The sequence below is a fragment of the Melospiza georgiana genome, chromosome 2 (assembly GCF_028018845.1).
Source record: "Melospiza georgiana isolate bMelGeo1 chromosome 2, bMelGeo1.pri, whole genome shotgun sequence".
In the NCBI taxonomy this organism is placed as follows: domain Eukaryota; kingdom Metazoa; phylum Chordata; class Aves; order Passeriformes; family Passerellidae; genus Melospiza; species Melospiza georgiana.
In genome coordinates, this window is record NC_080431.1 from 60,814,275 (window position 1) to 60,838,345 (window position 24,071).

At 39.9% G+C, this 24,071-nt stretch overlaps 2 protein-coding genes across 2 annotated transcripts; one reads left to right on the top strand and one right to left on the bottom strand.

Moving 5' to 3' along the window:
- The first annotated feature begins 161 nt into the window (after positions 1 to 161).
- SLC46A3 (solute carrier family 46 member 3) lies at positions 162 to 15,346 on the top strand. Its single transcript, XM_058043085.1, has 5 exons — positions 162 to 570; positions 5,692 to 6,561; positions 6,972 to 7,055; positions 8,497 to 8,653; positions 10,097 to 15,346. Exons 1-5 carry the CDS (start codon positions 375 to 377, stop codon positions 10,182 to 10,184), a joined length of 1,395 nt encoding a protein of 464 aa, XP_057899068.1. The 5' UTR covers positions 162 to 374; the 3' UTR covers positions 10,185 to 15,346.
- On the bottom strand, positions 15,030 to 23,459 carry POMP (proteasome maturation protein). Its single transcript, XM_058043087.1, has 6 exons — positions 23,403 to 23,459; positions 21,903 to 22,000; positions 21,090 to 21,150; positions 18,953 to 19,054; positions 17,187 to 17,280; positions 15,030 to 15,528 (listed from the first exon to the last, which is right to left on the bottom strand). The coding sequence occupies exons 1-6, from the start codon at positions 23,403 to 23,405 to the stop codon at positions 15,461 to 15,463; spliced, it is 426 nt and encodes a 141-aa protein (XP_057899070.1). The 5' UTR covers positions 23,406 to 23,459; the 3' UTR covers positions 15,030 to 15,460.
- Positions 23,460 to 24,071: the final 612 nt, after the last annotated feature.

The window sequence follows — 24,071 nt, forward strand, 5'->3', positions numbered from 1 at the left end:
GGCCCCGTCAGGCCCCGCCCGCCGCAGCGCCCCGCCCCCGGGCCCGGGCCCGGTCAGGGACAGCGCCGGGACGGCGGCACCGGGCCTCGTCCTCTGGGCGGCCGGGGGGCGGTGACGGCGCGGCGGGGGACGCTCCTCCGCTGAGGGACACGGCCGCCCCCGTCCCGCCCCCGGTGTCCCGATGTCCCGGCGCTGCGGGACGGGCCCGGTGCGCAGGGGACAGCCCGGCGGGACGGGACGGGACGGGGCTGGCGGAGCGCGGCCCCCGTGCGTGGGGCTGTCACCGAGCCCGCTGCCGCCCGGCGCTTTCGCTTCCACCTCCTGAGCACTCGCGGCTTGTTTCCTGGCGCAGGGTTTGAAGCCCAGACCCAGAAATGAGGAAGGTTCTGTGCGTGGAGCCCGTCATTTTCTGCTACGTGTTTGCGTTTTCCCTGACGACCCCGCTGGTGCAGCAGTTCATCTACCGGCGGCTGTGGGAGCAGGAGTACAACTCCACTTTTATCAGCGACAGCAATGCCAGTCACTGCGAGCAGAATAAGAGCAGCCCGGCTTATATCAAACAGAAGGCAAGTGGCGGGGGAAGAATAATAATTGTAAATAAACTTGCTGCCAGGAGGTGCTGCCTCAGTATAACCTCCTGTTTCATAACCTTGACCTGTAACTCTGCGGAAAGCCGTAGTTTTGTAACCTGCTCCCACTTCACTGTCTCCTCGCTCTAATGCTATGCTGTAGGTAGAGACAGTGCTTTAAAGACAAATATTTGTCTCCAGGAAAATACTGAGATAAATTCGTATTTTAGCGGGAGTTGAAGATCGCCTGAGAGAATGGGGACCAAATTAGCATTGGGCTGACATTACCGCGGGTACAAGTGGAGGTGGAGGCTCCTCCTCCCACACCACTGTGTTGTGTTTGTGAGCCGCCCGTTGTCTCTGTGGCTCCTACTGTTCTTTGTAACCGAGTGAAGCTTAGCAAATGCACTGTAATTTTGAGGAACAGTATCTAGCTTAAAATACATGTGTTTCAGAGGAATTACAAGAAAGAGGAACAGAGGAAATTAAAATTTTTGTGGTTTTAAAACGTGGAAAAAAAATTTAACTGATCTTTACATGATTAAATGCGGTTGATGGTTTGCCATTCAGAGCGCTAGTGTGCCTTGCTGGAATACAAGGACGTCAGCATGACAAGATCCCATGGTCAGTTACATTTTTAGCACTTTTCCATAGTTCGGTGTGCTGGATAGCTAGTTGTTGACTGGCACCTCTTCCATTGCACTTCCAGTGCAGTTTTAATGCTGCACTTAAGCAGAGCTGGCTGAGAGCTGCCAGCAGAAGAGGTGGTCATTCTCCATTTCCCTTGCCCCTCTCACCCCACGTGTTGTGTCTTGCAGTTCTGCAGTTAGAGGTTACGGTTTGGATTTGAGTGGGGCACTGATTCAACAGAAAGCTCACCTCTTGTTTTGGGGTTGTTGTTTTTTGAATGTTGGGGGATTTTTTGTGAAGCAATACACTGCTCTGGCACACTCAGTGGCCACATGATTTCTGTGTCTAACATGAGAACAGCAGAGGGAACATATTTTCAGAAGAGGTGCAATAGCACCATACTTGTCAACAACAACTGGCAGTTGGGTTGGATAAAGTGAAAGATGAAACCACTTTAGGGCCAGAAAAGTAAATGATTCACTGTGTAAATTACACAGAAGTTGGGGTCACAGAAAGAGTCAATTGGCATTCCCTTACACTGCTGAAAAGGTGGTACTTGAAAAGCTTTGCTCACATCCCATATCTGAATCTCTGATGCGCTGCATATGTGCAAGACTGAAAAGACTGAATGCTGAGCTTAGCTGCCTCATTTGTCATATATAAAAGGAGATTGCTAATGGAACATGCTTCCAGTGAAGGTGATCAAAGAAATAATTCAGGACTTCTAGTGTGGCGCATGTTCTTTGTCATGTGAAAGAAGCTGGTCTTATAGAAAAAATGTGAAAAGGTCAATAGAATTGTGGTCCAACATGGCTTCTGGGCTGACCCATGGAGGTAATCACCAGTTATTGTTGGAGTAATGCTTGTATGTTACTCCCAAAAGTGTTTTATTTAGTATTAGCTCCCCATTTGATGCTGTGCCTGGCAATTTTCTCTAAGCATACAATTCTAATTGCAGAGCCCATCAAGAAATCAACGTTTCAAATACATCTTTGCATTTTGCAACCCCCTCAAATTAAACCTGACTTTCAAATTGCCATCACCTATGGTTCAAGATATGACTTCATTTTTTTTTTCTCAAAACACTGAAGCAGAGTGCTTCATTTCAGCTGTAGTTTAGATAGCATATCTGATTTGATGACATATTCATCAAATGATGACACTTTCAGGTCTTTTGCTTACAAATTATAGTTAATTTGATATTTGAGAACATGAGTCCTTCAAGACAGCAGTTGAATAATGGCCAACAGAACTTCTTCGTTTCCCTTTCCTGCCAAATTTCCCTTCCCTGCATTTCAGTGATTGCCAGTAGGGCATGAGCTTTTGAACAATTACACTCTTGTCTGGATGCCTTGCTGCATTTTCATACCACACTAGTTACCATAGTGTAACAATGTAGGTGCTCAAAACACCCATTAATTTAAGTGCAAATGGGCCTCTGTGCTGAGCTATAGTCCTGTGAGGGGGCCAAAGAGCAGATCCAGTAACTTAATTCCAAACCCTTTCACAAGGAAGTGTGAAGTTGGTGTTCCAGATTTTCCAAGACCTTCCTAACCTAAATCTAACTGAATTAGCTTTATTAGATGTTGTAACTGTTGCTGTAAGGCCCTGTTTGGCATTAATGTTTAAAAGAGCACCTCTACTAACAGTTAATTTAGTGTAAGTCCTTATGTTCTGAGAATGAAGAAGCTTTATACAAATCTCACCTATTTCAAAGCAAAATGTAAAAGGAAATTGAAGACAAAAATCCCTTGGAGCCTGCATAAAAAGTAGAATATTGTTCAAAATGGTTCATCTTCACAAAATTTAGATTTTTTTTTTACAATTTGAAAAAAATAGTCATAATGAAGTGAGTTTGAAGGTAATATGGATATAAACTGAAGCATTCTGATCACCAACTTGGATAATCCTTTTTTAATATCTCAGAAAGAGCTGTATTATTAATCATTAAACATTGTTTATCATCCCATTGATTCATTATACAATCCATTAATTTCCCCTTCCTACTCAGTAATATTTTATCTTATCAGCCTGTGATTTTATATTTCCTTTATATTGTTCAATCTCAGGTGCTGCCCTTCTCTCTTAATTTAATCCTTATATAAGTTACTTGCTTCTTCATTTTTGTTCTTTTAATTTTGAAATAGGTGATTGAAATACCTATTTCAGTCCACTGTGAGTAATTTTTCAGAGTGGAGTGAATTTGCAGATTAAAAACCTATACCTTTCCCTTCAAATATATGTAGTTCCATTGATTATTTAATGGAGTTATGTGATTTTTAAGAAGCTGAAGGTTTGACCTATCATTTTCTATATTCTTTTCCTTTGGCTTCATAAAACCAGAGAGTGAACAGTTGTATGCCTTACACTCTAAATGGATTTTTCCTGTACTTATGTATGTAGTCTTTTTTTCAGTGGATATCAAGTTTTTTATCTCAGTATGTTCATGCTCACGTGTGTTACCATGTGTCACATGGATGTGAAGCCATGTTTTGTGTGTTGCACAACTTCTTCCCAAGTTTTGGGTTTTTCTTTCTTTCAGTTTTACACTTCATTATGGTCTGGCGATAATCTCTGTATTATGTCATTCACGTGGGCTGAGATGATACTTATTAACATTTAATTTTACTTTTAACATAGTAGCATTTGTTTGATACTCATGGCTTTGAACAAGACAATCCTAGTAAAGAAGCAGCGTCTGCGACTACATAGAGTTATTTTTGTCAGCAGCAGAAGAGTTAAAGATCAGAATAATGTTTTCCAACTCAGTTTGTTCAGTCTTCATGGTTTTGACTCTTTCAGGGTGACAGCATTGCTGGCAAGTTACCAGGATGTCATGAATGCTAAGGCAGTCAGACACCATAAGGGAAGGGAGCAAAAGACTTTGGAGGGCTGGGGATCTTGAAGGCTTTCCTTGGGAACCTCAGGATCAGTTGATTTTCCTCTTGTAATAAAGCCTGGTATCTTGTAAGCAAAGGAAGAGATTGAATGAGAAACTCATGGTCTCTGCCTGTAAATTTAAATACGAATTTATACAGCATTCAGCAGCTTTTAAAATTCCGCAAGTACATTCCTGTAAGTTTTAGGGCTTTTTCATGATTTTGGATGCTACTCAGTCAGGATTATGTTAGCTACATAGGAGACACCTGAAATGTGGAGTATAGATGGCTTGAATACAGGCTGAGAATGGCGTGGGCAGGTTTGCAGAAGTGTGCCTGTTGCTGATTGAAGAGCACAATGCCTGCCCAAGTCAGTGTTGTGCCTCAGAAAACTCCAAGACTTTCAACAAGACATTGCTCTCTGCATCTGAAACTTTATTTTAGCTAGTATAAAGGGTTTGTATGAATAAAGTTGCTTCCTTTTCCCCTACTGTCTGATCAGGTGGCTGTCTTTGAAAGAGCTGTTGTGGCTACACTCATCAGGTACTCTCATATCTGCTTTAAAAACAAGATCAGAATTTGCTTGCTGAGGGTCCTTTAGCAGCTGGCTTCATAACAATTCTTTTTAATTAAATATTCTTTAGTTTTTTTTTTCTGCAGGCATTCATGCTCTGTTAAATGGTTGGTTTTCAGTCACATTTAATTTTTATACTTCTGCTAAAAAGAAGTCTGAAATTTTTCCCATAATGGGTGTTTATTTTTATAGTGCTAGCTGCTGTTCCTTATGTGAATACCTGCTATGGTGTATGTGTAGAGACATCACTGATTTGGACAATTCCTGAACCCAGAGCTTTACAGTGTTTGCAAAATCCATTAATTCACGTACCTTTGAGTCAGTACAGTATTTAAAGCTGTATTTCACTTTTTTGGTTGTTACTGCTGTTTGTAATAGTACTAGTAAGATTGTACAGTGGGATGTCAGAGCAAACTGTGATCTGTTTACTTGCATAGTGTGCTCTAGTCCATTAATTCTTCTTTGTACCCCCCTCAGCAGAATTATATTTGGGAGGAAAAAAGAGCTCCTGTGAAGAGGGAGCATTGAGTGTGTTCCTCAATCGGTGACTGGCTTACTACTGATTTCTGAGTAGTATTAAAATAGCCCAGTGCTCTTTTGCCATATCCTGTATTGAAGGAGATAGTTGCAGTTAAAGATACTTACAGCTCTTGTAAGTACAAGTTCAAAAGGATAGTTCTCTTGTCTGCATTGAAACTTCTCTGTCAACAGTACTAGTAAGACTGTGTCTTCAGCTTTAAGTTTCGGGTTAAAATGTAACAGGGAATGTTTGAGGAATATTGAAGATCAAATTACAAAAGTCTGAATATACATGTTTTATATATAGAGTATATAGCCTAGTATATCAAAATGTCATATAATGTTATAAAACTACATTGCATGTATTATGTTTTATAATAGTATAATTTATAATCTGTAAACATGCACAATGATATTCATTATATTGCATACTAATAATTATGTAAGCAATATTGTGACAGATTTTTTCTCCAATTTATTATATTATTTACAATTATTTTTATTTTCTCTTTGCAGGAAGTTCAAGAAAAAGCCTCTGTTTTTATTATGCAGTTGGACTTAACTAGAGCCATTCCCAGCCTTATAGTTGCCTTTGTCGTTGTAGCTAATGGGGATCGCCAGGGACACAAAAGGTCTTTAGTTTTACCATCAATGGGAGCTTTGATTTCTAGTATTAGCTTCACTGCAATATCATATTTTTCCTTGTCACTCTCTGTCCTATTTGCATTTGCATTTATTTCTGGACTGTTTGGGAGTATAGCAACTTTCCTTGGAGGAGGCTTTGCTTACATAGCAGAGGAGTGTCATGATGAGAAGCAGAAAACAACACGAATAGCTGTAGTGGATTTGATTTTTGGAGTTGTATCTGGATTGGCAGGATTGTCATCTGGCTACTTTCTAAGAGGAATAGGCTTTGCATGGACATTTGTGATAGCATCTCTGCTCCATGTCATTAATATAATCTATATTGTATTTTTTCTGGAAGATACCGTAGGTGTATCTCAATTCCAGCATGAAGCACCAGTATCCTGGAAAGACCTTCTTAAGGAGACATTTTCTGGAGTGTACATGCTTTTTCAAACTGCCCCTCATAAAAAGAGAATTTTAATAATTGTTTTACTTTTTACATTTATGACTTATTTGTTTACTGTGCTGGGTGGGACTTCACTTTTTACACTGTATGAACTGGATGAGCCACTCTGCTGGAATGAAGTATACATTGGATATGGAGCAGCTGCATCCACTTCTGTCTCACTGACCAGCTTTTTAGGAGTTTACTTATTTTCCAAATGTCTCAAAGACATTTATATTGTCTTTATTGGGATGTGTTCTTACATTGGAGGAATGATCATGGCTGCCTTTGCCAAAACTACTCTGCTCATGTTTTTAGGTGAGTTCAGAATCAGTTATTCCATGGTCAACAATGTATATGAAAATACTGCTGTGTTATCTGTAGTGAATGCAGTTGTTGGATATTGAATGTGCCACCTTGAAAGGGTCACAGAGAGGTAAAATATAGATGGGTGATCAGCCTGATCTAGGATTTGATTAAAAGAGGAACTGTGTGGAGAAACAATGGAATTACCTGCTTATGGTTTTAGTGCCATAGAAATATACTTGATTTACACATTTCTCTGTTCTTGGAGAAATGTGTCTCAGTGCACTAGTAGTCTGACTTTTTTCTGCTGCCTTTTACTATTTGGGGAACTAAGTGTTCAAAAGTATATGACTAATGCAGTTGCAATATATTTGTAAATCCCTGGATTTTAATTAGTTCAATGTCTCATGGCTGCTTTACAGTGAGAGTGCCATCTTTGTTCTGCTTTATGCCTATTCCTGTTCTCCGATCCATGCTGTCAAAAGTGGTTCTCCCTGGTGAACAGGGTAAGTAGAATTGTTTTTAAACAATAAAATAATATGGTGCCTCTGAACAGAGATGCACAAAGATTACCTTTAAACAGACAGATATTGGTACTTTAAGATTCCTTTTCTTTCAAGTTCTATATAATATAAGCCTGTGTCTTGACATTAATGATTTCTGGTTCTGAATTAAATATAAACAATACTGTGTTAAAAAGTACTGCAAGTTTCAACTTTCAAACAAAATACTGTTCTTAAATTAAAGACCATGGGAAACTTGAAGCAGGGAATGACCAAGATTTATACAAGTGTTTCACAAGGGCTTCTACATTCACAAGATTTAGCATGCAGAGAAAGATATGTTATTTAGTCAATTTCTCACTTACTAATTTAAAAAGGTAAGCAGTAGGTGGTCAATCTTCATAGCACTTGAAAACAATTAGACTTGTATCCTGAGCTATGGAGCAGGACCCCAACTTCAGGCCTGTGGCTTCTATCCCTAGAAACATATCCCTAGAAATGTAACATAATACTTCTCAAAGTAATTTCCTTATGGAACACAGAAAAAAGCATGTCAGGCCTCAAAATACAGCTCTAATATTCCATATTTTGCTTTTGGGGAGTGTGTATTTTCTAGATTTTGGGAAACATATACTTTCTAGAAACATTTTCCTGAGTTGCTGTGTTTTACTTTTTAAAAGATTAATCTTCATACACTAAAACAAAGACCTCTTTTACTAGCTGTGCCAAAATGCACCTCTGGTATTGAGTTTCTTGGCATTCTTCAGGGCTTTGGCTATTTGAGTAGTTTGATGAAGCAATCAGGTTGCCTCTTGTCATCCTTTTCTGCTTACCTAGTGTGATTTTGGTTATGGTTCTGTGACTATGAATGCAGCTCCAGAAAATGTGTTCAACAAGACACTTGCGGGATAGACTGCCACCCCAAAGGGTAGTTCAGTCCAAAAAAAGTTGTTTGTTTCTTTTCAAAAATGAGAAGGCAGTGGTTTTAAGCTGAACCAGCAGTCCTCGTTGAATCAGTATTTTCCACATATAAAAGTGAAGGTTAGAGAAGGAAGAAACAAGAAAGGGAAAAGTAAAATGAAGAGAACTGGAAGGGGTAAAGGATGGAAATGTGCACAACATGGTTAGTGAGGATGAACAGGTTAAACTTGATGTGATAAGCAAATGCAAGAAAGTAGGCATGGTGACAGAACAATAGGAAAGAAAAATAGTTTCCATCAACAAAATGTGTTATTTGTTGGGTTTTTGTTCATTTAAAATAACTAGCATTTTGTAGGAGTGGCCACGGTTTTCACAGCAAAGTATGATTGCTTAGTGCTTGTAACCTGCTTACTTGCAAAAATACTGTCAACACATATATTTTTTGAACCATGTTTAAAAACTTCAGTACTTTGAAGAGGTTTGGTTTGGTTTTGTTTGTAATTTGCCCATTTATTTTTGGCAGGTGCTGTGTTTGCTTGTATTGCCTGTTTAGAAGTTGTGACCGGCACAATGTCAATTTCAGTTTTTAATATTCTCTATGCAACTACTGTTGCATGGTTTTCAGGCTTTAGCTTCCTCCTATCAGCAGGCCTTTGTCTAATTCCACTGTCTGTCCTGTGGTAAGTACAGATCAGGAGGGTTCTTCTGACTGCCTTTGCCAGGAATTTTGATATGAATTGAAACTTTGTAGTTTAGTGTGGTAGTTCTCACACTTTCCTATCTGCTAGTGTGCTGTAATGGCTCTAGCTTCACACCTTTTCTCTCATCCAGCCACTTTTCCTCAGCTCTGTGCTGTGAATTTCCCCCAAACTGAAGATAACGGAATGCACTGCTAGTGGGATACACCATACCCTTGGCTGCACGTGACTTCCCTTGGTTTGAGACCTTTACCTGGTCTTTCTTCCAGGAAAATCTTTCCCTGATCTTAATTTTGCAATCTGAGCTCTTCTAGATGCTAATGAGGGTTATAAACATGACAGTCACCCACTGGGTTTAATGAAAAGCGGTCTGTCCTGGTCTTTGGTCATGGGTACCTTGTGACCCATTGCCATTAAAATCTGTAAAAGATTTTAAAGCCCAAAAGAATAAACTTCTAAACATGTTTTAAATAAAGGCCTCTATAGCAGTTGTGTCTAATCATGCCTAGTGGCCATCTAGTAACAAGGACAGTGAAATACCATTCACGAGTACTCATAAGCAAAAATTATTTCCACTATAAATTACTTCTTTTTAGGATGCTGAAACAAAAATCGAAATGGCAGAGGAATCACTTTTCATTAGATAGATTTACAGTTGGGGGAAAAAGATGTTTTTTCTTAAGAGGGTGGCACTCTGGCTGGAGACTTGCATATTTTTCCTAAGGCTTTACCTCCATCTCCTTTTATCTCTGCATCAGCTGCATTTTAAGATTCAAAAAGGCAGTGATAATGCTGTAGATTTAGAACATTTCACATAATTTCAAGTCTATTCCTGTTTCATTATAATTATTTGCACAGTCTTTACAGATGTGAAGACTGTGTAAATAATTATAATGAAGTAAGAGTAGACTGTACTAATGGTAATTTAAAGTAGTGATGGGTCTTAAGACCTGAGGGAATTGAAGCAAAGGGGTCTTGCATGTGAGAAGAATACTTTCCAGTGAAGTAATAAAATGATTGAGAAATTCAGTTACATTAACAAAGGCATAGTAAGTACTTGTTCTCTTAAGTATTTTCTTTAGTTTAGTTCAGTGGAAGCAGAGAGAGTGTCTCTTCTGTTATCAGTTTCAGATATCTGACCCTTTCTTTTTAGTGTTGTTCAGTGTTGCAGTTGGAAAGCAGAAAGGTAGTTGTTCCAGTCTGTAACATGCAGAGTAGTTTAGTACTGTGCTCAAAGGCAGCAGTAATGACATTGTCTGACTTGTGTAATTAGGGCAAATAGTGTCACTGCTTTTGTTCACTGAGATACATTTGTGCCACAGAAGATGGCTGCAGAGAGCTAGCCTGTGTGTTTGCTGGTGCTGAATCAGCATGCTATACTGAACTATCTCAGCTAAAGATACCTGTCTTATCTTTGTCTTACAGCTGGCTTCTGTGCACAAGCTGGAATGGGGAGGACTTGGCTCTGCTGGTACCTGAAGAAGTATCCAGCTTAGAGAGTGCTGATAGTTGAACAAAGGATCCACATACCCAGGATTTCTAATCTGACCTGCAGTGGCAGAGATAGTTATGTCACACAGAAACCACAGAGATAACACAATCTCCAAGTGGCCCTACAGCAATAAGCACTAAATTGGTACCACTCAATTCCCAATCTCTTTTTAGCATTTGACTAAAGCTAGCTATTAACTATGGAAATAGGCTGACAATTGAGATTAATGCTGCTTCAGCATGAAGGAAAAAATAAGGTAGGATGGTACTTTTTCCACTTTTTCTCAAGTTTGAGAATGTCAGCTGTGGATTGTGATACATCTTGTATCACTCTAAGTTGGGTGGCAAAGACAAGCTTAGCAACCCAGAGGATGCTGGCACTTCTGCTGAAGCCATTGCAGCTTGTGCCAGCAGAGGATGTGGTCCACTGCATACATCTTGAAAGGCCTGTCTTAACACTGAAGCCCCAAACTGTCTAAAATTACTAAACTAAAAAGTAGGGTTTTTTTCAGAAAGCAAACTGGAGGCAGTACTTACACCTGCCATAAGCACACTTACTGTTCTGCAGCTAGCAGAGTGTTTGTGTAAGTTTACCATAATATGTGTGGACCTTGCCTGTGACTTAGCTCTTGAAATGGATTTTCACACAGAACTGTCAGAAAATTTCTTGCAGAGAAATCTTGTGGAGTGTGAAGTTTAGCCTAAACCTACATTTTTCAGAGGCCATATTGCATATTTATCAGTTTCCATATATTAAGGAATGCATACAGACATCTCTGTTTTGTCCCAGGGATACTTGTTTTCTAGTTAAGTTGGTACTTAGCTTAAAGGTTTCTTGTAGTGAAAATCTGTGATAGCATTTCTTATCTGTAGATCTTTATTTTTTTAACAACTCTGAAATGAGGTGACAAAATCAAATCAATAATCTATTCATCTTGCAAGAAATGCAGCATAATTTATGAACATTTGAACAGCACTTCTAATCTTCAAAGCACTTTAAAAATGCTATTCAAAACATCCTTCCATAATAGATACTATCCTCTCGGTTGGATAGAGAGAAATTAACAGAGAGGACAAGTGACATGCCCAGTGCAAACTGGTGAGACTGCCAAACCTAGGAATCAGTTTCAGCCCTGACTCCTCACCTTTTCCCTGAAAATCTTTAAGTAGAAATTATCCTGAGTATTAAATTCTAGAATGCACAGCACAGCAGAAATGTGAGTATAACATCATGTTAAGGACCACTCCCATCTGTTGATTTTGTTAAGAATTTGACAGCCAATACTGTTCTGATCTCTCAAAGTTGTGTGTGACTCTTTTCCCCCAAGACAGATTAGGTAGAAAAAGCAAAACAATGTAAAGACGTTGCCTTTAGAGAATGAAACCTGTAGGAAAGCAACTACAATGACTTCACATGCACACAGCTTAGGATGAAAATGCAGACAGACATAGCATGTATAAACAATGAGCTGCTTACAGCCACTGATACCCATCCTATGAACAGAGACTCCTGCAGAACTTCCCAGTGGTACTCCACCAAAAAACAGTAATGCCAAATCATGATGATACTTTTATAGATCCTTTATAACTGAATGATTGCATTCTTTCTAAGTTATGTGTCATGATCACAGAGAAGCCTGGAAGAAGGTTCAAATAATTTAAAGGGAGAGCTTATATTCAGGATACCACTATCTGCCCATCAAAGGTGAAAACAGGGCCATTTATCCAGGCCAGAGGGAATGGGCTAACACCTCTAGTTAGCTCTTACACTTCTGTCCTGAACTCCCAAGACTGATGTTGGCAATTAAAGATCATTAGCTTTCTCTCAGTAGCTTAGACGAGGGCCAGAAAATAAAACTGCTTAATGCCTTTGAGGCGCCCAAGCTACTGCCAACTTATTGGAAACATGAGCTGAGTGCTACAATAACCAGTGGGTCCAAAACATAATGAGTACTTGTAGAGAGATTAAGAAAACACTGATGTAAAGGATTTTAGCACAAACGTTACATTGTCTTCCTTGCCTCTTCATTATGCAGTTATGTAAGGCTTTATGAAATTAACTATTTCACACAAAACTGCCTGGAAATAAAAAAGCAGATGCAGAAGGGACGTGTACCTTCAGTTGCTCTTCTTCAGTGCACACCTCTCCTGGTACTTGGGAGCTCACAACAAAGCGAGCCACTTGCACAGTGGTACACCTCAGGAATGGCTTTGTTATGATTTAACTGCACAAAGTACGTGCTGTTTGCAGAGGTTTCTGGTAGATGGAGCATTTAGAACTGGCTATAAATTTAGGCCAAAACACATGGAGGATATGGATTGTGTTTCTAAAAAGCCTTGCACAAGTGGAAGCTGAGGAGCCAAGTACTAATATGCATCAGATTATTAAAGCAAAATCTATTAAGTTTATAATAATTTCTTTATTTGTGTATAAATACAAATTATTTTGACATAATAACAATAAAGTTTGGGTTTTTTAAACTCTGTTGCATTTGGAGTTGTTCTGCTTCTAAATTTTGTTTTTTGACAAATGGCCAATGGCATGACTGATAGAGGATTGTTGGTGTAAACAGGAGCAGCACCACGGTACCATCTCTTTTTTTTTGGTCATAACACAAACAGCAGAGCAGATGTGCTTTTGCTTCCCTCCTGCACCTGAGGAGAGGAAAAGATGCTGCCCAGAACACTGGCACCAAGAGGAGGTGTGGGGAGTTACAGAGTAGGGACAGCACTGCTACCTGCAAGAAGTCATGGTGGGGGCTTGTGTTGTACCTGCCAGAGCAGCAGAGCTGGAAGTGCCTTCCTCCCCTTACCCAGGCCAGACCTGTCCCAGCTCCAGGGCCCAGCACACCCCACTCAGCTGCCTCCATGGGTTGCTCTGTGTAGCACCTGCTTTACAGAATGAGGCTTGTACAAAATGGGAAGAATGGGCTGGGGCAGGAAGCCCAGTCCACAGCCCAACCCTTGTAGCACTGAGAAAATGTAATCCTTCCTTTTTACCTCAAAAGCTTTTTGCCTCAGTCCTGCTTGACTCCCATTTCTCTACTAACAGCATAAATTCTCAGACAGGCCTCTTACACATACTATTTGCTTTCCAGCCTGGCTAACCCCTAGGATTAGCTTCCTTACAGACATAATGAACAATGCAACTTCCTGGCTCTGAATATGGCTTGATCTCACCCAAGATTATTACAAAGTATACTAATCATTGAACAAAACCACCTAGAAATTGCATGCAGCCTCCTAATCTGCTTCTGCTTTTACACTGCACTAATAAGAAACTCTAGTAAATTACCTGTTTTAATGTAGTTTTGCTTAAATGCAACAGCATCCATCTTTCAGCCAACACTAGGAAAGGCCAACCAGCTCAATACACTGAAGTGGGGAGTTGTAAGGTACCAGTGTCTGATTGTTGGATGGCTCCCTGTTTTCTTGAAAAGTGCAGGTAAGATGGCAGATCTCCTAAAAATCCATGCCAGCATCTTTAACTTGTCCCTGACCTGGCAATATAATCCCTCAGCTTTTCTGGTCTGAGTCTTGAGCAGTACAAAGCCTACTGAATCCCAAGCTTGCTTCATAACAGTTTGGTTTTGCTTTAATATAAACCAGCAGCCAACTCTGATATTTATTAAAGATTATCAACTCACAGATGAGGACAGCTGCAGAAAACAAAAATGTGAGTAGGTTTGCACTTGCATGTTCAATTTATTGGTCCCCTCTTTAACTTCCCTAAGGAAAAAACGCAACAAATTAAACAGCTTGTACTGCATACACAAGCCTCTAATCTCTACAAGTCTTAAGTGACAGAAAATTTTAGAAGCTTCAATTCTTAAATGAAACAAATTTAAATATAAAACCAAATAAGACCACCACTAAGACCACCACTGAGTGGTACTATTATCTTAATGTTTCCAAAATGCTGCAATGTTTTGCATATAAAAGCACTATAAAATTTACAGGACAGAAGCTAGAGGCTTTGGCCCAAACTGATAGGGAATTTGTAGTAGCTGTAAGCCCACTGTAAAGCACAAGGGAGGTTTGCAGTTGTGGAAAAAGGTTTATAGCAACATTCCTGCTAAAATTATCTACAACAGAACACTAATTACATTTAACCAAGTCATTAAAACTTGCTGAATAAAGACAGTTCCTGTTTTAGAAATACTCTTTCAAGTTCTTGATATCTAACAATAGATAAGGTTTTTTGAACCACAGGCTTTTTTCCTGATATGCCACACTGTATTACCTGCCTTGCAGGATTGATATAATGTATACACATGTATGACACCAGGAATAATTGTTACAACCCTGCATTTAATAAATAAAACCACTTAGGCACACAAAAGCAGCAGTGGTCTGCTCCTTTAAAAGATGTATTTAAGTATAAATCTCTCACTCTTCCTTAATTAAGATCTGATTTTAGTAAACCCACAAATAACTTTTTCTGCATTTGTACCACCATATCTTCATGTCCTTACTGCAGCAGCTTATTAGACACTTAAATAATTCTGCATTCTTTCTTAATACTAAAATACCTAGACCTGGGAGCGCTCTTTTGGATTATGTTCAAACAGATTTTAAAATCTCTTTAAACCCCAAGTGGAACTTGCTTCTACTTCCAGAAACCAAAATACCCTCTCAGGGACACATGAAAAAAACCTAGACCTTTAATTCCACTCTTACAGCAATACTTTCAATTCTACATAAAAGCTTAATAGCTCACTCAAACAGCTGTCAAGAGAGGGCTACAATGTATGTAACTGGCAATGCCAAAATTAAAAACCTTTAAAGATATTACAACAAAAGGGACAACACTGGGTCATGGATAAGAGATTCTTGATTTAGGATTAAATACATTTTGAAACGCAACAGCATTTATAGCAAACTTTTATTTAATAGTTTAAAAAGTGTATGGAAATTTTCATGAACAAAGAGTTATGCAACGGAAAATACCTTCCTCTTCCCCTATTAAATGCATTTACCACAGTAGTAAGTTTTAAAATGCCTGGGTATTTTTGAATTTCTTTTATACATATACAGCATTTCCATATTTGAGAAGCTATTGTCCTGAGCAGTTTATGAAAAGGCATTATTTAAACTACCTAGTTACAGGACATATGTATGATTGGAAACAAGCACAGAACAATTTAGAGACATGAAACATTTAATGTGCCTTTTCATTAAGGAAGGCGAGTGATAACTAGGTCTGCTTGCTTAACACTGTGGGTGCCAATTTAGTACCATGTACTTAGATGTGCACTAGAAAGACACACACAAAACATTTTTCTGAAGTATATTTTGTTACAATAAACCAAGCTTGTGCTCCATCATCATGTGTGGCTCTCCCATAACCTCACTCTGGGAAGGATCTGAAAAAACAAAAGTTGACAGCATGAAACCTTTACCAAGCTACAAATACTAACAACAACTAATGAAGTTGAACACCTCCTTTCATTATAATGCTTAGTGCAACAGTTACTTGACTGATTTTTGGCAGTGTTGCAGAGAGCAGACCTGCAACTCAGAAGCCTCTATCCAAAGCACTGATAGAACAAACACATATATTATGAACAGCTTTTCCTAAGGACCCACACACATTTAAAGTAAAACAAACCACTTCTGCATAAGCACAGACTCCAACTGCCTGGATCTCAAAGGGATTACACCACAAGTTTAGTGTTTGAGAAAACTCAAGTCTGACTGAAGCATTTCTCCATAGCTGCCCTACACCTCTTTCCAACACAACTGGAGCTCACAGTCCTCCCTTCTGTTAGGTGGGACATAATCCTGGTTCCTCTTCTCCACCCAGCTGCCTAGTTTCACAGAAATTCTACACCGGTAAATACATCTCAGATTTCCTCCATTCTGTAAAGTATGGTTGACATTAGTCACTGTACTTAAAGGCTACCAAGGAATGTGCAGAGGACACAAGAGAGACCAATACTGACAGTATGAACTCCTTTTCTAAAAAATTTAAAATAAAAAAAAAAAAAAACAACACAAACAAAAAACCAAACCCAGAGCCAGCATACATGTTGTGACTGTTTGGAAGAAAAACACTTTTCTTTATGGGTGCAATCATAGTTTCCTTCCATAAATGAGACATATTAATGCCCCTGATTCCTCTAGAGACAACAAAAATATCTAGCCCACTTTCTGATAAATAAAGCCCTTTACAAAAACACTTGTAACCCACTCACTCCTCACCACTCTATAAAAATCTAGGTTTGTTGTGAGCAGTGGTAAATAACCAAATGTCTACAAATTATGTTCAACATTGCTCTACCCCTGTGGAACCACAATAGCCCAAGATTCCTTCCCTTGGTCCTTCTATATCCATCGCAGAAAATAACCCCAAATTTGGGGGTTATTTTCATGCCTCTAGATTCAGATTTGTTCCTCCATTATTTCCAGCTCCTCATCTCCCCAGCTATTTCCATTCTCCAATGCCACTTCAAAATACTCTCTGCCTCCTTCCATCTCCTTAAATACAAGCTAGAAGTAATTTGTTCAAAAGCCATTTATCCAGGCTTATTCTATTCCACACATACTAACAGTCAGCAGGCTACCATGCAACCTCAGCCTGTTGAGCTCATTAGAGGGAGCCTTTTCCCTGCTAAGTATCTGTTTCATTAATTCTGTACTTCTTCTCCAATATTTTCTTCTTAATTACAGAATGTCAAAAACTTTGTAACCTCTGTTGACAAAATCTGCACAAGTACTTTAAAAGTTACTAAGGAAAGAAACATACAACATACATGTAATAATCTACTCCTTTAGAAACCCAGCCTACAAGCAAGACAGCTTACAGTCTTGCTCAATATTTCAGAGTAATTTCCACATAACTTACAGCTGAATTACATTTATTTCTCCTTCCCCAGTGCTTCTTTGCTTTTAGGATTTAATTATTTATTTTTTTTTGCATTTTGGGAGTTTAATTCTCTTGTTCAGTAGAGGCAAAGAACTTCACAGCTTCCAAACTTTACCTTTAAATGTTTCCATAATATTAAAGCCAGAATGTACTTACCATTAAGGATATCCTCAAAACCAATGCATTCATCATTTCCCCTCAAAATATCCATTGACATGTTTGAGCTGTGAAGAAATGGTAGACGCTGGACCTGTAAAAAGAGTTCAAGCAAGAGTTCAAGTCTCAGCAAGTCTGAAATAGAAAGGGTTCATACTTGAATTTCTCAGTCTGAAGTGACTTAGAAAAATCAACAGCCAGAAAAAGCAACACTGAAATAAGAGAACTACTGGCACACAAAGGCACACAAACACCACCATCTTCTTTTGGTTATCTGTTTGAGAAGAACAGCCCTCTAATAGATTTTTAGTTTTCACTGCGGTGTAGGTAGTACAGCAAACAGTGCACTTTAAAAAATAACACAGTACTTTCTGTCTACTCTGTAAAGCTGCTCTCACATAAAGCTGGGGAGGTTCACTGCAAACCTCCAGACCCTGAGGTCAGTACTGTATGACTGATGCATACTGCAGAGTTTGGGAACTACATTCTAAGCCTCCTACATCTCTAACACGGGTCAGGAATGCAAGTGAAAGAGCTATACTGACTTTCACATTCAAATATAATCCTCCTTTTAATTAATCTAAATCATAATTATGTCTCTGATTTCAACCAATTCTTAAGCTTCAAGTCCACTCCTAGTTACTTTCAACAGTCTTCTGTACCCTTCACTCACAGTATTTCTGAAAAAAATTCAAGTAGCACACATAGATTTCAGAGCATAAATTTTCTGAGAATGCATTCACTACTGCTGAGATATTTCAGCTAAACTACAAGAAAACTTGTATACCCAACATGAATCTTGAAGCAAAAAACCTTCTGATCACCATATTTCCCCCACCCATCTCCCAAAACCACCTCTGGAGACAGACTAACAGGATATCCTCACCTCCCTCATTCTCTGTACTGATGTTAGTTAGGAAAAAGACTCCTCAAGACAGCACAGCTGAGACCAAGGGATGTTTGTGTATTTCACATTCTGACTTCCACACCTTCAGGACCAGTAATTTCTTCCAAGCTTAATGCAGCTGACTATGGTTTAGTACAAAATTCCTTATCACTCAGAGTGCAAAATTGCTCTAATTCACTTGGAAAACCTACTCTTAGTAGCCTGACAACCTTCAAGAAGACAAAAAAGTTTACTAGGACCAATGAGCTTTCTATGTTTCCCTTTCTCCAGCAACCCTCAATCCTAGGAGAAAAGAAGGAAAAGGAGACAGACTCAGCTTCTCAATTAAGAGTTAAAACCTTTGAACTTAACTCCCTGTAGAGCTCCCTTGATCTTACAACAAAGGCTGAGGAACAATAAGCACGTAGAAAACTCTGTTCCAGGTTTCACATTACTTCTACATCTACTCCCAAATAACTACCTGCTTCAGACCCCTAAGTCTCTTTTCTCTACAGCTACAGAGAGTCCTTCCTGTGAAGGTCATACATTCTGTAGTGGAGACTATTAATTTTAGGAATCAATACTCGATTCCTCCTGCTTTTCTCTGAAGGCTTACAGGAAGCTATTCCACAGCAAAGCTAGAGCAGTTATCACTTCACCAAATAACCAATAAAAGAACAGCAGTTAAGAGGCTTCAGTATATGGACTACTCTAAAAACTAGTAATTGCACTGTTTGGTTCATTGTTTTTAACAGTGAATTAATTTCTTTTGGAAACACAAGGTATCTCAACAAAGAAAGATGTGTCTTTGAAAGCATGTTCCAAGGTAAACATTGTTTTCAAATGGCCTAAGTTATATCAGTTGGATAAAAATGCCTACCTGTTTCACTGCTCTGAATTCCATCTGCAGCTTCAAAGGTGCATGGATTCCTTGGATGTTTCTCAGTGTGGCAAAGTTTGTTTTATCTTGATTTAACTGGAACTGTCACAAACAATACTGATTTTTATTTTAGAAAAAGTTAAAATACAGCCATAGAAGAAATTTGTGACATCCTGCTTAAAAGAACATGCTTACTAAATATGTATGTAAAAATTCAGTGATACCATCAAACATATCTCAAGTGTACAGGGAAGAGAGTGACACAGTAAGATTTCTATGAAGCTGAAATTGCCTTTTTGCTGGATTTTATTCCAAATTAATAGCAGAAATTTTATTTTGTTATTTTTGATAATCAGGAGATGTAACACCACCAAGTGGTATAGTTTTGCACTACTTCACAAGGATATTGTCTGGATGCATAGGAAGCTAAGTCCAGTTTAAAGATCACAAAAACCAATTTGATGTCATTAGTTAGTCATCAAAGACTACTTAAAAACACTTGATGTACTTCTTTTCTGGTCAAGCAGGGAAACAGAGCACCACTTACTGTCCTTAGGATTCTGAAAAGCAAATGAAAACTCATATTTTCTCCAACTGCTCTCAAACTTACCAGTAAGACAAAGAAAATCTATTTAGTAGAGGCTTTTTAAAGAAAAGGCACTTATATATATAAGTATATACTGGAGTACAAAGTAAGTTATACTTAATGTTAAACTTAAGCTTAAATAATCAAAAAAATTAAAATATTTAACTTTCAAATCTGTACTCTATCACCACAACAAAACCCTCTTATTATGAGAACATATTTATGAGAAGGGATCTCAAAAACCAACTGAAAAATACAAGTCAAAGACATAACAAGCATTTTCCTTGCAACAATCTATACTGAATGCTCTTCAAAAGGTAGCAGAAAATACTATTTATATGCCTCATCCTAATCTTATAATTCTGGTTACATTATTTTTCCATTTCTTTAATTTTATAGAGAGAAGGATTTTTGGACAGCAGAGACATCTGGTTTCTACCAGTGCTACCTGAAAAATCTTTTTAACACTTGTAGCAGCAAAAACAACCATAACTACCTCAGGCTAAGTTAAATATTTTCCCAATCAAATATACATTAAAATAATTGTTGAAGTTGCCTTAAACTTACAGAAAACTTAAGCAAATGTGGAAGAAACAATTTAGAAGATTCACATACTTCTTAGGGAATCACATAGCCTATTTTATTTTTGTCTGTGCATTTTTGACCCTTTAACATATGATCTTTTAAGCGTACAGGTTTTGTACAGAGTTAAAAATGAAGTTATAGCAATCAGTTTAAAAAATAAACTGACAAATAGCTCTGAAACATTAACAGTATTTATAAATAAACACATAAATTTGGTGTCACAAAATCATCCTTTTAATGCAAGGCAACACTAACACTGGCCAAAATCAGAATATATTAGACATTACAGTCAGACCTTGTCCTGCTGTTTAACTTAGCAATTTGGAACATTCTATCAAAATAACATCTTTGCCTCAGGACAGTTTGATACATTGTCTCTTCTGTGCTGACAAAACGGGCACCAGAGACACTCAGCTCAACCAGCAAGCCTGGCCTTCCTCTACCTTCCACAGACCACTTGTAATGGTCCATGAGCAAGGACTGAGCCAGACAAGATTGCAAACACTCATGATAAACTGCAGGTGTAAAATGTCTAGATTGAGTCGAGGAATTTATGGAAAAACATGCACGTGTTCACAGGCTGAAAGGCTGAAAATGAAGACAGATGGTAAATCTACAGACAAAATGGGAGGATCAGCCTTCACGAGGTGACAGGGGTGGCCCAGGCCTACGTATGGTGGCTGCACACACTCTTGGATGACTAAACCTGACCACACAAGTCCCAGCCTGGAAGCCTGCTTACACACTTGAAGTGGGGAGAGATATAACTAAGAGATCATTATTAAACAGACTTGCTGACAATGTTACTTGTATAAATAAAATGTTGCTATTGTTGAACAGCTTCATTCTGTTAAAGACCCCGCTCATTACTCACTACTGTACAAAGTTCTCCAGATAACCACACCATTAATTTAAACTTCATAATTAGTTAAGAGTGAACATAGCTACATTTGATGTTATGCTTACATTCTTTTCTGTCAACTCCAGTGGGTGGCTGGGCAACAATTCATTTTTCACACTTGTAAAGCTAGAAGAATAAGTAGAAAGGACATTAACTTCAAATTATTTGAGATATGGTTTTTTAAGTTGCATTCCAAAACCAATCTCAGATACAAACACCAGAGACACACAACTAGCAAAGTCTGAACTACAAAAAAGAAGATGAATAGTGAAGCAGAAGCAAAACCTCTAACTACAGCACTACCAGAAGAAAAAAGAGTTTCAAGCATTCTTTATGCTTGACAAAACAGAATGTGTTTTTCTTTCTTGATACCTTTCAGAAAGAGATTAAAATACTAATAAATGAAATCATTACAGATTTAATTATGTCCAAGCTACATTGTATCTTATTTTGAAGCCTCCAAGCTTTTGCAATTGAATATTGTACACACCTTCCCCCCAATGCCAGTTGTACAGCATTTTAAACTCCATGAACTTATTCTGGATTCCTTATCCAAGACAGAGATGTAAGGTTTGCACTTGAGTGAAAATAGCAAACTCCAAACTATTTTTATTATATTACTTTTGAGGTTTGTCCCAGTGCTGAAATTAACCATTTCCCACAGTGTTATGGTACACTCATATAAAAGTATATTAAAACTATCAGATATTTCACAATTATCAACATTTTGCTGTTTCTTTTCTAAAGAACAGTATCACAGAGGTAAATGCCTGTTTGCAACACACCTTGCAAGAAACTTCTGTGAAAGCCAACATTTAACACACACTGCAGTTCAGCACTGTCTACTGCACAATTCAGCAAGCAAAAGAACAGCGTACCCTCTGCGCAGAAGATCGTGACCTTCAAACAGCCCTGCAGCTGAAACATCTGTAAATGAGATACTATCCTTCAACAGAGAAGCAGCACCTCTGGAATTCTGGAACAAAAGAAAAAAAAAAAAAAAGAAAAAAAAAGAAGAAAAAGAAAGAGGATTACTTCAACAGAACCAGATCACTTTTGTATGGGCCGTTAGGCCAGCCAAATGAAAGGATGTGCTCAAAAACTCCTTGGAATGCTCCGAGACTTTAGAGTTTCTTTAAATAGAGGCAAAACACCCCAAAACATAAACCCTACGCTAATATAGAATTCTTTCAGAGAGTCTGATAAGAACTAGAGGTACTGACAACATTTTTGGATCTGGATGACCCAGATCAGGTTAAACTCACAATATGTCCCCTGTTTGCTCCCACCCTGGGCTGCAGGGATGGAAAGGAAAGAGGCAAGTCCTGACAGCTGACAGGACAGAAAGGAGCATTCCTTCATTTACTGCAATACTGACAACAAGACCAAATTTAGGCACAGTTTGAGGCTGCCATGAGGAGGACAAGGTGTATTCGAGCAGTCCAGTGTGCAGCTAACTGAAAGAACAAAGGCAAGCATTAACTTGCAGTGGATCACCACAAGTCCACAGACTTACTAAGTACTGCTTACTGGTAACCCAGGCCACTAATTTCACTCTAAGCTACCCAAATTTACTGGAGTGATTTTAGGATTGTTCATAAAAATTGCTCCACCAATAGGGCAATATCTAATACACAACAAAAGGTGACAGCAATGATATCTGGAAGATGACAGTGATGAGCAGTTCAGTGCAAGGGTTTCCCCCAGCAGCACTGACAGATCTAACAGAAAAGTCATGCTTACAGTTAAGATCTTTTGTACCAACATGTGAGCTCTCAGTAACATAAGAGCGGTAGGACAGTCCTAACATGCCTGTTGTTCCGCGCACATAACACATCTACCAATTTACACACTCAGCACTGACCAGACCTTTGTGAGACTGCTGTAAATGAGAGCATTAAAGCAATACGGTACCTGGGTGACCGGACCTGAGGGAAGATCAAAGTTAAACTCGCGGAGAAAACCACGCAACACGCCCCAGAACCAACACTCTCGAGTCACCCCAGTGGCCGGCCCGTCCCAGGCGGCCCCAGCGCCGCTGCCCACCACGGCTGGCCCAGGCGTGACCTCCCCGCCCGGGAGCCGCGCCGCCGAAGCCGCGGGCTGCGGGAGGCTGGCACCGCCGCCGCAGGGAAGGAATTTAACCACAGCCGCCACGGGCCCTCCGCGCCTCCCGGCCCGTGAGGAAACCCGCCATGGCCGCGCCGGACCCCTATGACTCAGCACGGCCCCGCTGCCCCCGGGGACGCCGAGAGGTGAGGGGCGGGGGAGCTGGTGGGGGCGGCGGGGCAGGAGGTTCTGTCCGGTCAGGCTCAGCTCCATGCGGTCCGGCACAGGAACACCACCGCCCGCCCGGCGCCGCCGCTGCCCGCACTCACCATCTTGAGCCCCCGACGCGCGCAGCCACTTCCGCCGCCGCCGCCCGCTCACTTCCGCCCCGCCCCCCGCGTGCGTCACCGCGTGAGGGGCGGGGCCGCGCGGGGCCATGGGAGCGCTGAGGGGGCGGGGGCTGATGGCGGCCGCGCCGCATGGCCCGGCGCCCTGTGAGGGATGGGGGTTCGTGTCCTGGCCTGGGCACTCCTTTTCATTGGCTTTCTTACTCGGAGGTCTGTGCCTTGTAAACTGAACGCGCTGTTCACTGAAGCACAGGATCACTTAGGTTGGAAAAGACCTATCAGACCAGCGAGTCCAACCCAGATCGGACACTGCCATGTTCACGACGCCATGGCTCTGTGTGCCGCATCCAGTCCTTCCCTAAACACCTCCGGGGACGGTGACTCCACCACCTCCCTGGGCAGCCCATTCCAAATCACCCTTTCTGTGAAGAAATTCCTCCTCATGTCCAACCTAAACCTCTCCTGACAAAGCTTGAGACCATTTCCTCTTGTCCTGTCGCCACCTGGGAGAAGAGACCGACGCACACCTGGCTGCACCCTCCTTTCAGGCACTAGGAGAGAGGAATAAGGTCACCCCTGACATCTTCTTTTCCAGGCTAAAACTTCTCACGTGCCAGCAAAGCCTAGCTGTCTCAGTGCCACTGTGGTCCC

Bases quoted from the DNA above. Each gene is read 5' to 3' on its own strand.
- SLC46A3 (XM_058043085.1), top strand. From the start codon at position 375: ATGAGGAAGGTTCTGTGCGTGGAGCCCGTCATTTTCTGCTACGTGTTT. The intron at 571-5,691 runs GTGGCGGGGGAA...CTTTGCAGGAAG, and splicing joins TTATATCAAACAGAAGGCAA to TTCAAGAAAAAGCCTCTGTT. The intron at 6,562-6,971 runs GTGAGTTCAGAA...GCTGCTTTACAG, and splicing joins TACTCTGCTCATGTTTTTAG to TGAGAGTGCCATCTTTGTTC.
- POMP (XM_058043087.1), bottom strand. The intron at 21,151-21,902 runs GTACGCTGTTCT...TTATTCTTCTAG, and splicing joins CACGATCTTCTGCGCAGAGG to CTTTACAAGTGTGAAAAATG. The intron at 17,281-18,952 runs GTAGGCATTTTT...CTCTTTTTACAG, and splicing joins AATTCAGAGCAGTGAAACAG to GTCCAGCGTCTACCATTTCT.